Raw genomic sequence first — 12,943 nt, 5'->3', positions numbered from 1 at the left:
GCTGCTATCAATGCATGGGGCCTTCTTATTCTCTTTGATCTCCTTGGGTACAGGCCCAGCAGTGCTGTCTCTGGGCCAATGAATACGACAGACATTTCAGTCACTTTCTTAGTATAATTCCAAACTGCTTTCCAAAATGGCTGGATCAATTCGGAGGTCCACCACTAATACATTGCTCCCAGGCCTCCTACAACCCTTCTACTACTAATCATTCCATTTTTTGTCTCATGCATTCATTTTTCAATAACAGAGGCAAATCTAGGTGGCACAGAGAATAGAGCACTGAAACTGGAGTTGGGAAAACCTGAGTTCAAATCTGGCCTCAGAGACTTACTAGCTATGTGACCCTGAGCAAGTGACTTAACTTCTATCTCAGTTTCTACATCTGTAAAATGAGGATATTCGCATCTATGTCCCAAGATTGTTGTGAGGTGCAAATGAGTTAATATTTATAAAGTGCTTTGCAAACATTAAAGTGTTATAAAAATGCTAATTATTATTATTATTATTATAATTGTTAACGTTATAAGAAGCTAACCCCTTTTCCTGCCCCTAGCCCCCAATGAGCTGAGAAATGAGGAATTTTCCTGGTAGAGTGGGAAGTATGCTGTGGGCCCAGTTGCCGAGCACCTGTGGCCCGACTTCAGCCCTGCCACTGACTGGCCATAACCTTGGAGAAGTCAATAAAAACTTCTCTAATTTCCAAGTCCAAGAATATAAAATGAGAAGGTTCTAGTAAATGACATCCAATGTCCTAGCTCTAAAATTCTATGATCATTCATTTTCTAAGCAATGTTACAGGGCTATTAGATGCTTCATCTGTCCTCTGAAGCAAAGACCAAATAAAAGAACTGGGAAGACCATTATGCTGAACATCCCCGAGACAAGATCATCATGGAACCCCAACTCTTGAGACATCCTCTGTGCTGCCAAGCAGGGACGTGGGGGCAGCGAAGGGAAGAAGCAGAGGCAGCTTCTGTTTCACAAGGGACCTTTCCCTTTAAGGGAGAAACAATGAAAGCTGGTCTTGTCTTCTCTGCTAGGTCCTTCAGATAAAAGTAAAAGGAAGCAGAAGTCCAGTACAGTTATCATTAATGGATGTGGACAAGCCAAGCAACTCCACAGTGCCAAACTCTCTACAAAAACAGACTTATGACCTTGAGATCAACAGGTAAAGGGATGCTGGGGGTCAAAAGACCTGGGTTCTGATTCCAGCTCTTCCAATAATTAAGCAATGTGACCCTGTCACTCAATCAATTCCTCGGGCCTCAGGATACTACTCTAGTCTGGATTCAGGGTTGGCAAACTCTGGCCGGCAGGCTAAATGGGAACTGTCACCCATTTTTGTACAGCCTGAGAGCTAAGAAGGGTCTTTACAATTTTAAATAAAGCCCTCTGAAAGCAGGCCAGGCAGCGGGCCTCAATGACCTTCAAAGCCCCTTCCACCTCTGAGATATCCAGACTTGAGAATGTGTGAGGCCAGCAAACACTGGCTGTGCGTCCCTAGAGGGCAGGGCATTGTCCAGTCCCTCAACAACTTCAGAAGAGGTGGTAATCTTGTCTCAGGAAGAATGCAGAGATGGGGCTGAAATAGCTTTCCAAAAGGCAGAGCACAGCATGTAATGGATCGGTTCCTAGTAGCCGCCAACAGAAGAAAAAGCAGTGAAAATAATCAAGGCAAGCACAACGGCTGGGGTTCTTCCAATAAATACAGGAAGATGGGTATGGACTGATGCAAAACGAGAAAAACAATATACAACAACAACAATAATGGAAATGAAAGTTGCTACCAAAGATAGGCAAATCCAGGTAAATTATAATGACCAACCTAAGTGGGGGCCTAGAGGGGCAGAGTGTTTCACATATAAGAAGGCCCTTTCACTGGAAAGGAAGGTTCACTAGGGGAGCCATGTTAACTGTGGTTTAAAAAGAGAAGGCATCAACGAGCCTTAAAAACAAGCCAGCTCCCTCACGGCCATAACCCCCCTCCTCCCCAGGGCAGGTATCTCAGTCCCAGGTTCAAAAGCACAGGAAACACAGCCTACCTTGGCCTGGACTGCGTAGGAAGCCAGGAGCACCGACGCCTCAGGAGGGCAGTAGATCTTCTCATCCAGAATCTGTTTCTTCACCTACACAGAGCACCAAGGGAGATGTGAGAAGGCATGTGTGGTCCACTCAACACATGATGGCCACGGCGGATGGCCGCAGCTCGCTCTGACGAGGTCTGCCCAACCAGGCCGACATGGGATATGAGTCTTTCCTGACAGAGATTCCATGACTCTGTCACTAAGAAACCAGTATTAAGAAGACAGCTTATCTTTACCTTATCATACCCAAATAAGCAAAATTAAGACCTTTACTATCAAAACGAAAATGACATGGACTGAAGCTGGAACCCTGGGCTGTCAGACTAGGTTATAGCCAAACACAAAAAAATCTCCAAAGCAACAGCTCGGACTGTAGCTCCCTGCTGGGCCCTTGCTGAGTCTGAACACAAGATCAAAGCTGCCCAGTCAATCCAGCTGGACTACAGCTGATAAAGAGTCATCTCTTTCAATTTGCTCACTCTAAGGAAAATGGAAGCAATAAAGTCTGACCATTAAACTTTTCAGTGCTTACAAGTCCAGGAAACAGAGCTCTTAGGCCACAATGTTGAACTGACATAGCCTCCCACCACTCTGTCACGTCAGACACCCAAAATGAAGTGGGGGGGGGGGGTTCACAGCTTTGCTGGCTGGAGTAAGTAGCACCCAAACAAATGAAGAGGGTCGATTATGATTTCACATAGTCATGTCTGCTGGGTGCATCCACTGCAGTTCAATCCTCACCCAAACACTCAGGCTGCAATATGGGAAAACCTGGGAGGAAGCCATACTGGGTCTATGTGCCATTCCCGAGTACTTTTAAGGGAACCATTTAACACCTGGGCTATCATTCATGCCCAGTCAACAGTGATGGGGTAATCAATCCTACTCAAGACTGCTTCCCAAGTTTTAAAGTTGTCTTTGCTTTCTTCAAGTAAAAACTCAATCCTAGATGCTTCCAAATGCAGGAAAGAAGTGTCCCCTCTATCTTTTCACACCGTGGCTTAACAGAAGAGGAGGGGAGGGAAGATATATACATGAAATCTCTTCTCTTCAAGGCTAAATCTCAACTGATTGCCAGCTTCTGTGTCTCTCCTTTGTCTCTCTCCTCCTCTGTCCTCTCACCTTCCCCATCCATCTCGAACTCATGTCCAGGAGGCCCTCTAGTCTGGCTATCTTGCAAGGTGGTCTTCACACACACCTTTTGTTCTAGTTGTGAATACTGTCATTCTGGTTCTACATCAATTCAGGCGGATCCTTTCTTTGAGATGGCACCCAGATAGAAGAGCCCCTGGCAGTCAGACCAGGACAAAATACGGTACCATCACACCCCCTTCGCTAAGGGTAAAAACTCTTTGAAGCACCCGCCAGTTCAGTGACAATGAGTGAGCTTGAGAGAGAAAATCTGGGGAAAGAAGGGAGGTGACATGGGCCAGAACTGCCCAGGAGGATAAAGCCTGGGCAGGTTCAGATCAACGCCACGAGAACAAGCAGCTGTATATGCCAGAGATCCACTGAAGTAGCCAAGTCAGACGGCAGTGGGTCTCGGGGCTGCCAAGTCATGGCGCTCATCTGTACTGAGATGCAGAATCAATGCTTAACCTGCATCCACGTCAGAGTTTTGGGGGGCTAACAATAACACAGCGGTGCCACGCTCCTATAGCCCTTCTCTCTGATACGACTGAAAGTAAGTTTTATTAAGTGACGCAAACTCTGATTAGAATTACGTCCACGTGCAATGTCTTATGGTCCCTGTCTGACTCTCAGGTCCAGGAGGGCTGGCACCCTGTCTTCTTTGCAGAATGACAGAACCTCACAGTGGGGAGGGAGGTGAAAGAGTCTTCTTGTATCCCCTACTACACTCAGCTCCTCTCTTCAAGTAGAAGAGGAAGATTAACTGAAAGAAAGTAATCTTTTTTTCTTTGAGAAAAGTCTGTTATTAAATTTACCTTTCACTAAGCACAACCATATGCTGAGGGCTCTGGCTCAAATTAACGATTACAGCGCTACGTGACAGACACAACATTCACTTCTGGGAAATGATATCATTATCCCTCCCCCCCCCAGCAATCTTTTATATTACTGACAGCTGGCACCTTTGCGCCTGAGAGGCAGCTCGGGCACAAATCACTGGTAACTAACCATGAAATTGTGGAAGGGCAATGAGTGGATAGAAAATAGGAGGACAAGTGAAACTGGCGGCCTTCTCTTGCCCCACAGACCACACCCAGCAACCCCCGAATAACCCGATGACCCAACTTGCAGCCTCCATCACGGGTCAAATCACTGCTTCTCCTTCGAGTGCTCAATTCTCAGCCAGAGAAGCCTTTCCCAGGGAGGCCTCCTTAACCTTTCTGCATACTCCCAACCTCTCCTTTCTCAAGCTGGTCTGCAGCTACTAATCAGCATGTGGTCTCCCCATTAGACTGGGAGCTCCTTGAGGGCAGGGTCTCCCTTTTGCCTTTCTTTGCATACCCAGGACTTAGCCTAATGCCTGGCACACAGTAGGTGCATAATAAAGGATGGTTTACTGACTACCAGCTGCAAAGAGGTTGTGAGATATCCAAAAGAGGTTAGCACATTCTCCCAACTTCCATGGATCGAGTAAGGGAGATATGCCAGGGCAGACTATAATGCAAGACAGAATATGATAAAAAGCCATTTTAAGGGTTAAAAAAATAGGCCTACGAGAGCTCAAAGAGGGAGAAATTCTTAAATGTGGGCGAGAGTTGGTGCCTGGCGAGGTGCTCTCCGGCCTCTGATCGCCTGGGGCCCCACCGCTGAGCCCCTTCTTTGGCATCGCCCGCTCATTCTACATGTGCAGACCCTCTCACAGGAGCCCCATTTTCTATGCCTGCAGTCACCGCCCTAGGCCTGGCCCTCATCAGCACCCATTCAGCCTAACAGAAGAGCTTGCTAACAGGAGTCCCATCTCCACTACCCCCTCAACCCCAATACAATCTCTGCAGCACTGCCAAGTTCATCATTCTCTATACAGGATTAGGCGGCAGCTGGGCTAGTGGCTAGGAAGCTGGACCTCAAGGGCCACTGCCAACACGCACAGGCTGCACGCCCCTGGCAAGGGACTCAGGCAGCTGTATAGGCGACCACAGTGCAGAGCAGGGGCCAATCTTCACGGGGAGGTCCTGTACCAATTATTCATTCGTCCGGCCAAAACAAGCTGATCGATGTGGCCTGGCCGGGCCTCTGCTCCAAGGTCTTCGATGGCCTGGGGGGTAGAGTCCAAACTTGTCCGCCCGGCAGTTGTCGTGCCATCCCCAGGAGCACCCCTGGCACCAGCCTTGGCTTCCCTGTTTCCTCTAGTAGGAATACCCACCGTGCTCCTTGCTATCTTTGCTCACACTCTGCCCTGTGCCAGCAATATCCTTCCTCTGGGGAATGAATGCCCAACTCAAAAGTTACCTCCTCCACGAAGTCTTCCTGGATCTGTCATATGCAGGCAACACGTTCTCTGCATGTCTCACTGCAGGCTCTCCTGCCGTGCCATCTGTCCCTGCACCTCGCTCCTCCTCAAGCTACTCTTCAGCTTCACTGTAGGTCCAATCCCACCAGGCTTAGCCTCTCCCCAGTGCCCTAACCTCGCCTCCTCCTCTGCCTCATAATGCCACCATGGCTAACTGATCCACCTCTGTTCACATCCCTCCTGACCCAGAGGCCAAGCCCCAACCTCTCTTTGGCACTTGTCTCCCTTGCCTCAGGTCCAACAGGGCCAGGCCAAGGTGACTGGATTCGTGACAAACGTGTCATGTGTTCTCAATTGGGCCCTCACTGCAACAAGACAATCTTTCTACTTCCCCTAACTGATTCTCTTTTTTTCACGTGACTTGCCCAGGGTCACATGGCTAGTTAAGTGTCTGGCTGCATTTGGACTCTGGTCCTCCAGACTCCAGGCCTGCTGCTCTCTCTCGCCGCCACCGCCGCCTCCTCCTCCTCCTCCTCCCCGTCTCATCAGACTCCTTTCCTGGTTCATCATCCCTATTGTGCTCTTTAACCCTGGGTGGCCCCTGGACCCTGTACTACTTTCTCTATGCCCTCATCAGTATACACAGATTTAATTATCATCTTTATGCAGATGATTCCCAAATTTACATATCTGGCCCCACCTGATCTTTCTTCTGAGCTCCAGCCGTCCACTGGACATTTCAAACTAGATATCCCACAGGCATCTCAAACTCAATACATACAAACAGGTTCTGTTTGGTTATCTATCCAAAACAAAATATATCCCAATACATATCAAAAACAAAATTCGCTGTCTTTCACCCCAAATGCACCACTCCTCTGAACGCCCCCCCTTGGCCAAGGATAGCCCCCCGCTTCCAGGCCCCCAGGCCTGCTAGCCTGGCATTATTGTCAGTTCCTCACTCTCCACCACCCACGTCTCTAACAGTTACCAAATCCCGCCGCTGCTCCCACCACACCTCCCGCGTCGTCCCCTTCTCTGCGCTCATACTCAGTCACCACCTACGTCAGTCCCTCATTCCCTCTCACCCCATTACAACAGCCCCCTAATCCCCACAGACCTCTCCTTATTCCACAGAGTTTCTAAAGGGCAGATCTGGCCCAGTCATTCCCCTATTCAATAAACTCCAGGGACTCCCTATTGCCTTGAGGATCAAATATAAATCCCTCTACCTGAGTTTTAAGGGGCTACAAGCCAGTGGGCAAGCCTTGCCATGCTTCTGGGCCTCAGTTTTGATTAGCTACTAAAGGAGGAGGATGGGCTAGGACCTCAGCACTTCCTAAAGACCCCATGGGGTCTCAACTCACAGTTTGAAAAGTGCTAAAGGGGTCGAGAGCGGAAAAGGTTTAAGAAGCCATGGGCTAGGTGACCTCCAAAGGCCCCTTCAGGCCCAGATCCGTGGGCCCATGTGGTCTTAGCTCAGCTAAGGTGACTCTCATGCCTCTTCCTGTACAGAGCCACAGGGCATGTCTTGCTCATCTCCTGGGGCAGGTGTTTTTGCAATCAGACAGGCGTCCAGAAAACCCAACCTTGCCACTGCATTTGGGGCATTCACCTCAGAGGTAAAGGGGACACAGCAGGGATACACTGGAATACCTGTAGGAAGAACAGATGCTGTGTGATCTCCTGGACCAGCTCCTCCTCTGCATTCTCTGGATAAAATTTGGCCAGGAAGTGAAAGGTGACTGGCTCTTCCTTTGAAACATCATGATCCAGCACCTGAAAAATTGCGGGGCAAAAGATCAAGAAGGCGAGAGTCGGCCCTGTGCCCAAGGCACCGCTCCCTTCATGCGTGTGGCCCCCCGGCTCCCAAGGGCCATGACTTGGCTACATGCACAACCCAGAGGTTCACCTCACACCGCTGTCACGGAGCTCAACTAATCTCTAGGACCTCCACAGACACTGCTTTTGTTTTGGAAGGAAAGGAGGATGAGCAAAACTAGGTCCTTTGTTCAGATAAAGGTAAAGGAGATGTCTTCAAGGTCAAAAACCATGGCCATACGCCTGCCAGCTTGTTTAATCCAAACAGTGGGTCCTGTTTGGGCCACTGGTCGTCCAACATCAGGGGTCTGTAGAGCCCCTTGGGCACCGCTTTCTCCTCCTGCCCAACCTTAGTCCATGTACTGGAGTGGAACCTGGAGGTGACGGGCAGGACAGGAAAAAGCCTGGCCACCGTGATCTCACTGGTTTGTAGCAAACTCCTGAGATGCTTCCGGGAACACCAGAGGCCCACGGGCCCTAGTCTGGGAACCCCTGGCCAATCTGGCAATGCCATCCACTACCTCCCCTAATGTCAAGCATCTGCTACCCAGAATGCATTTGAATTCAGGGGACAAACATGTCATGCTGTAAGCTACAAAGTCCATTGACATGTCATAATTTATTTCCTCTGAGGAGTACACTCCATAAGCTCCTTATGCCCTCAATCCATCATCAATTTTCCTAGTAGTCAGACATAATTCAAACTCATTTTGTTTAGAATCGCAAAAGAAGACAGAAAAGTTCTATGGTTTTGAGGGTGTACAATTCTCCTGCTCAAACTTCACGTGCAATCACCCAGATTAGAACAAACCCAGAGTCATGGCCGCTCGTGTCGGCCAACATCCAAGAGTCCTTGCTGTGAACTCTGGCTGTGTTTATGACCGCAAGGGACTCCAACATGTCAGGCCACATTAATATGTGTATACATCGACACACACAGTTCAGATGTTAAGACTGAAAGTTAAGTGAGAAAAAGCTTCCATAGTTTGTTAGGCACATAATTAGCATAGATTTTGAAGAGTTAGAAATGTAAGCATGCAGGAGAAACACAATTTTTCCTGCCCCAGGAAGCCTGATAACAGAAATGGCCTGCCCTGAATGGTATCAAGGGAACTCTATTCCCTTGGATTATAATCTGAATTCAAGTTGGGGCCTTGGGGTTGTCAAAAATATAAAACTTAAATTCCTAGAAGAAGAGTAGAAGCTCTGACACAGCCTTTTAAATACACAAACTGCAAAAACGCATGTGGGAAAGAAATAGACATTTTTGTTTACAAGAGCAGGCTAGTGGCTTGATCAATCGAAGGGCAGAAAGCCAGTCATAAGCAGCTTAGCAATACTGGATAAATAAACTGGGTCAGCAATAATTTCATCTTAGTTTATGTGACTTGACCAGTAGAGCCTGGAAGTAGAGACTGTCTTCTGCTTTCCTGTCTGCAGTGGGTATAAAGGACTCTCCTCTCCTCAAAAAGACCTCCAAGGGCCTGACAAGTCAATATGAAAACTAAACACATGCACAGGAAAAGGGGCTGGGATAAAACCAGCCCTTTGGCTCCCCTGCACCAAGTTCAGGGCCCAACCTTTTTGTCCATTTTGAGCCAGGCCACGGTGTCCTTGATTGTGTATTGCAGTCCAAAGAACCAGGTTTCCCGCAGTCCCAGAGTCCGGCACACCAGGTCAAACAGGTCCTTCCCTTTCCATTTCATCTGCAATGGAACCAACAGCAGAGAGCACTGAGAAACGACGACGATAACAACAGCAGACTCTCCCCTCATTCAGCCCGTGTTAGGATCTTTTCTCTGTATTAGCACTTTCCAGTATCCTGATTCCAAAATACAAAGCTCCTTTGAAGGTGGCTGATGAACGCAGAGCCTAAAATGGACTTTCCCAATAATACTGAGCAAAGGTAGTTAGCTATTATAGGTGGAAAACATCACTTGAAGTTTAATGACTTGATAACCATGAAGCGAACACACCGAGCGCCTCCCAGGGACATTTCCTTACAGATCCCACTCTTTCTGAAGGTGCTAAGAACAACCAGTACAAACCTTCAGAAGACTCTATTATGGTTTGTGAACCTAGTCAGACGCTTAGCTTTCAGAGATGTTAGTTCAACATTTAAGTCATTGCTCTGCCCTGTGATCAAGGGGAATTAAAAAGGTTAAGTTTCAGAACTAAGTAACTGGTTTTAACCACTAGTCCTACTATTTTATATTTCAACTTTGTTAGTGTCATAGTAGGAATTTAATACATGCTAGTGGAATCAATCCTTCATGTGGAAGGTAAGACAGTCTTGCACGACAATAAAAGGCATCTAAACAACTCTACAATGTCCATAACAATATGGAGAAACAAAGTTTAGATAAAATAGAGTCCCTCTCCCCAAGGAACCACCCTTCAAAAGGGGAGAAATCAGGGACACATATGATAGATAACTACGACACGACACTAAGGAGGGGTATTAGAAAGGTATGAAACAAAGGATGGAGAGAGATGGGAAGGGGGCAGGGCCTGAAAGGCCACCTGCTCAGGTGAGGAAAACAGAACACGAAGCAGGCAGCTCCTGCCTGAGCTGACACAACAGCTCAATTCCAAAATCTTAAGACACTGAGATTGTGTTTGGTTTTAGCTACTGGCCCAGACTGGCTGGCCAATCTTCCCGCCACCTGGAAGGCTGGCATCCTGGTGCACACCAGCATTAAGGTGACTCCCTCCCTCCCTCAGCTTTAGTCACTGCTACCCCCTTGTGGCTAACCCGGTTAAATCAACCAGGGTCACAGCCCCAGGCTCCTCCAGGAGAAGGGCTCTGTGGGCCAGCAATCCAAACCACTGCTGTGGGAAGGCGGGGCTGGCTTCTGTCTCCAAGATTCCCCAGCAAGAGATAAATGGAACCAGGGGAAGCATGACCAAAGTGATGGGAGCAACGGCGGTATGATGGGATTCAGGTCTAAGTGCGGCACCTCCAAGGATGAGGCTATAGTCTGGCTAGCTGTCCTTGGGGCACTAAGGCCTTGGTTTGCTTAATGGTAATCACTGAAAAAGAGTGCCCAAAGCTCCCTAGCATCACAAAAAAGGGATACGGGTTAAGGAACTGTTTAAAATTATAAGCAAAAAAGAAAAATATTCTAAAAAACCCTCAAGTGTTTGAGCTGAGACGGGGAACTCCTTGAGAGCAGGGACTATTTTGCCTTACTTTGTACTTAGCACACAGTAGATGCTTAATAAATGCTTGCCAATATTGATAAGACTTTTGCTAAAACCTGACTCTGAAAGGTTTTAACAACCACCTTTGCTATCGTCATCATAAGTGAGTGGGCCCAGTGCACAGAAAGGCCAGATCTCAACTATTAGGCTTACAAGCAGGCAGCCAGAGGCAGAAGAGCTCCCCAGGGAGAAGTTGGGGAGATAGAGGTTATCCAGGCACCATCATCCCAGGCCCTTTGGCCTATTCTCTGGCTTGAAAGAGCTTGAGTTGTAAGAGTGATTTTAAATAAAGTGAAGCAGTGCAAAGTTCCATCTCCGTGAGCTCTTAACAAATCAAACTTTCAATGACAGTTGTGGGCACACCTGCTTCCCCATCAAGCTAAGGGTTTTTCCAGTTCCCAGAACATTTTAACCCCAGGGTGCATAGTTTACTAAGATAATATTTATTTTGGAAAAGAAAAACCACCTGAGTTTCAGAATATTTTCTTCCTAGCACTATTTTAAGCCTGAACACGGCCCATGACTTATAAGTGACTGCTTAACGAGAGAATGCCAACACTAAACAATCCCTATGACCCTTGGAGAAGGTGAGCGAGCAGGGGTCAAGATGCCCTGAGTGGGAATTCCCCCAAACTAAGCCATGCCTCCTGTGCGGTCCCATCACACCCAGAGCACACAGCCTCGTGCCTGCTCGTGCAGATGTAAGTGATGAGCTCTACATGCAACATTACTAAGCTACAGCTACTAAGGGAATTTTACCCAAGTTTCTGGACTTGGGAGTTTGAATTCTCAATTGAGACACTGTATTAATGAAGTTCTACTGCACTGCTCTGTATATCTGCACTTAACCTTACAATCAACTGCAAAAAACGCAGATACGGGAACTCTCGCCTCCCTGGCCCAGACAGGAGGCTTGGTTTGGAGCTCAGGAATATCGACCCATCAACAAGAACGGAGACACTAATTCTGGTCCTTTCCAGGGCTTGCCTCAGAAAAGAACTGAAATGACAAACCCCGTTAGGGATGGCAGCAGCGCCTTCCTTACTTTTTTTTGTTGTTGTTGCTTTTTTTGCTAAGGCAATCGGGGTTAAGTGACTTGCCCAGGGTCACACAGCTAGTAAGATGTGTCAAGTGTCTGAGGCCACATTTGAACTCAGGTCCTCCCGATTCCAAGGCTGGAGCTCCACCCACTGTGCCAGCTAGCTGCCCACGGCTTTCTTTATTTTCAAGGGACCTGTGCTCTCCATGGCCACTGAGAGAGCCCTGCTGAGTCCCATGTGGACCTTTCCAAGCCACCGCTGGCCTGTCCAGAAAGGAAATCCCTTCTCCCCTCTAACCAACCAAGACTCACCTAGATGACAGAATCCAATGTGAGTAAACAATTAAGGAGAGTAATGACAGCCTGGCCCAAAGACTGGACGAAATAAATGGTGAAGGGTACAAAGACACAATCTGTCAGTAACAGTCTAGCTCCACCCAACAGCAAACATTCCTTCCGGCTGTCCAAGACCCCAACTCTCCCTCTCTGCTCCCCTCTCCTCCTCTTCTTCCACAGTTCTGCCCCCACCCCCCAGCTTTTCTCTAGGCCTCCTTCTAAGTCTTTTCAATATCCCCCACAGGCCCTCAACATCTTCAGCAGGGCCACTTCTAACTGTTAGGAAGTTTTCCTCCCTCAAAGCCTTAGCCTGCCTTCCCACAATTTCCCTGCAATACTCCTCTCCAGCAAACCTAACCCTTTCTCTAAGTGACCTTTCTGGCTCTCAAACTCTGGCCTAATCCTCCGGGACCCAAAGAGGGCCGGGGTTTCAGGGTGGGGTCTGCAGACCTGAAGGACAGCTCCTGGGGAGGGCAAAAGGAAGCCCTGAATTTTGGCAGGAGAGCTTTTTGGCCTGGCCATCGCTCAGGTAGGTTTTTGGTTCAGCCACTTGGGGGGGGAGGGGCAGGCACGCCCAGAGGGCCAAGTGGGCTGGGGGGCAGGGGAGTACTCAGACCACTCTCTAGGGATTTCTTCTATCTCCATCTTAAGGCAGAGCAACCAGATCTGCACTGTGGGAAGGTCACTTTGGTAGCTGAGAGGAGGATGACCTGAGTGGAAAGACACTCAGAGCTGGAAGATCAGCAGCAAACTAATAGTCCAGGAGAAGGGTACTGAGGCCTGTGGGGCAGTGACAATGTCAGAAGAGAGAAGGGGGCACACAGAAAAGATTCTATGAAGAGAGAAGCAGCAGGACTCGGCAAGTGACTGGCCGTAGGGGACGAAGGTGAGGAGTCAAGGCTGACACCTCAGTATCAATTCCAGGGGACTGAAAGGATGGTGGTGCCCGTGACAATAACAGCAAAGGTCAGAAGAGGGAAAGGTTTGAGGGGAAAGATAACGAGTTCTGTTTGTCTAGTGGATATCCACTTAGAG

At 48.3% G+C, this 12,943-nt stretch overlaps 1 protein-coding gene across 8 annotated transcripts in view; it reads right to left on the bottom strand.

The window, feature by feature from the left end:
- The window catches only part of NF2 (NF2, moesin-ezrin-radixin like (MERLIN) tumor suppressor), a 128,270-nt gene that overhangs the window by 71,322 nt on the left and 44,005 nt on the right, over window positions 1-12,943 (bottom strand). For all 8 annotated transcript variants that reach the window (XM_078154403.1, XM_020996401.2, XM_020996402.2 and 5 more), the window contains exons 2-4: window positions 8,910-9,035; window positions 7,165-7,287; window positions 2,046-2,129 (exon numbers count right to left, since the gene is read on the bottom strand). In XM_078154403.1, the coding sequence (XP_078010529.1) occupies window positions 2,046-2,129; window positions 7,165-7,287; window positions 8,910-9,035 (333 nt within the window). The remainder of the gene's footprint in view (window positions 1-2,045; window positions 2,130-7,164; window positions 7,288-8,909; window positions 9,036-12,943) is intronic.

Source organism: Phascolarctos cinereus, unplaced genomic scaffold (assembly GCF_003287225.1).
Source record: "Phascolarctos cinereus isolate Bilbo 61053 unplaced genomic scaffold, phaCin_HiC Scaffold_4;HRSCAF=312, whole genome shotgun sequence".
NCBI classification, from domain to species: Eukaryota; Metazoa; Chordata; class Mammalia; order Diprotodontia; family Phascolarctidae; genus Phascolarctos; species Phascolarctos cinereus.
Note: the sequence above shows the minus strand (reverse complement) of the source record. Positions and strands in the feature narration are given on the sequence as shown.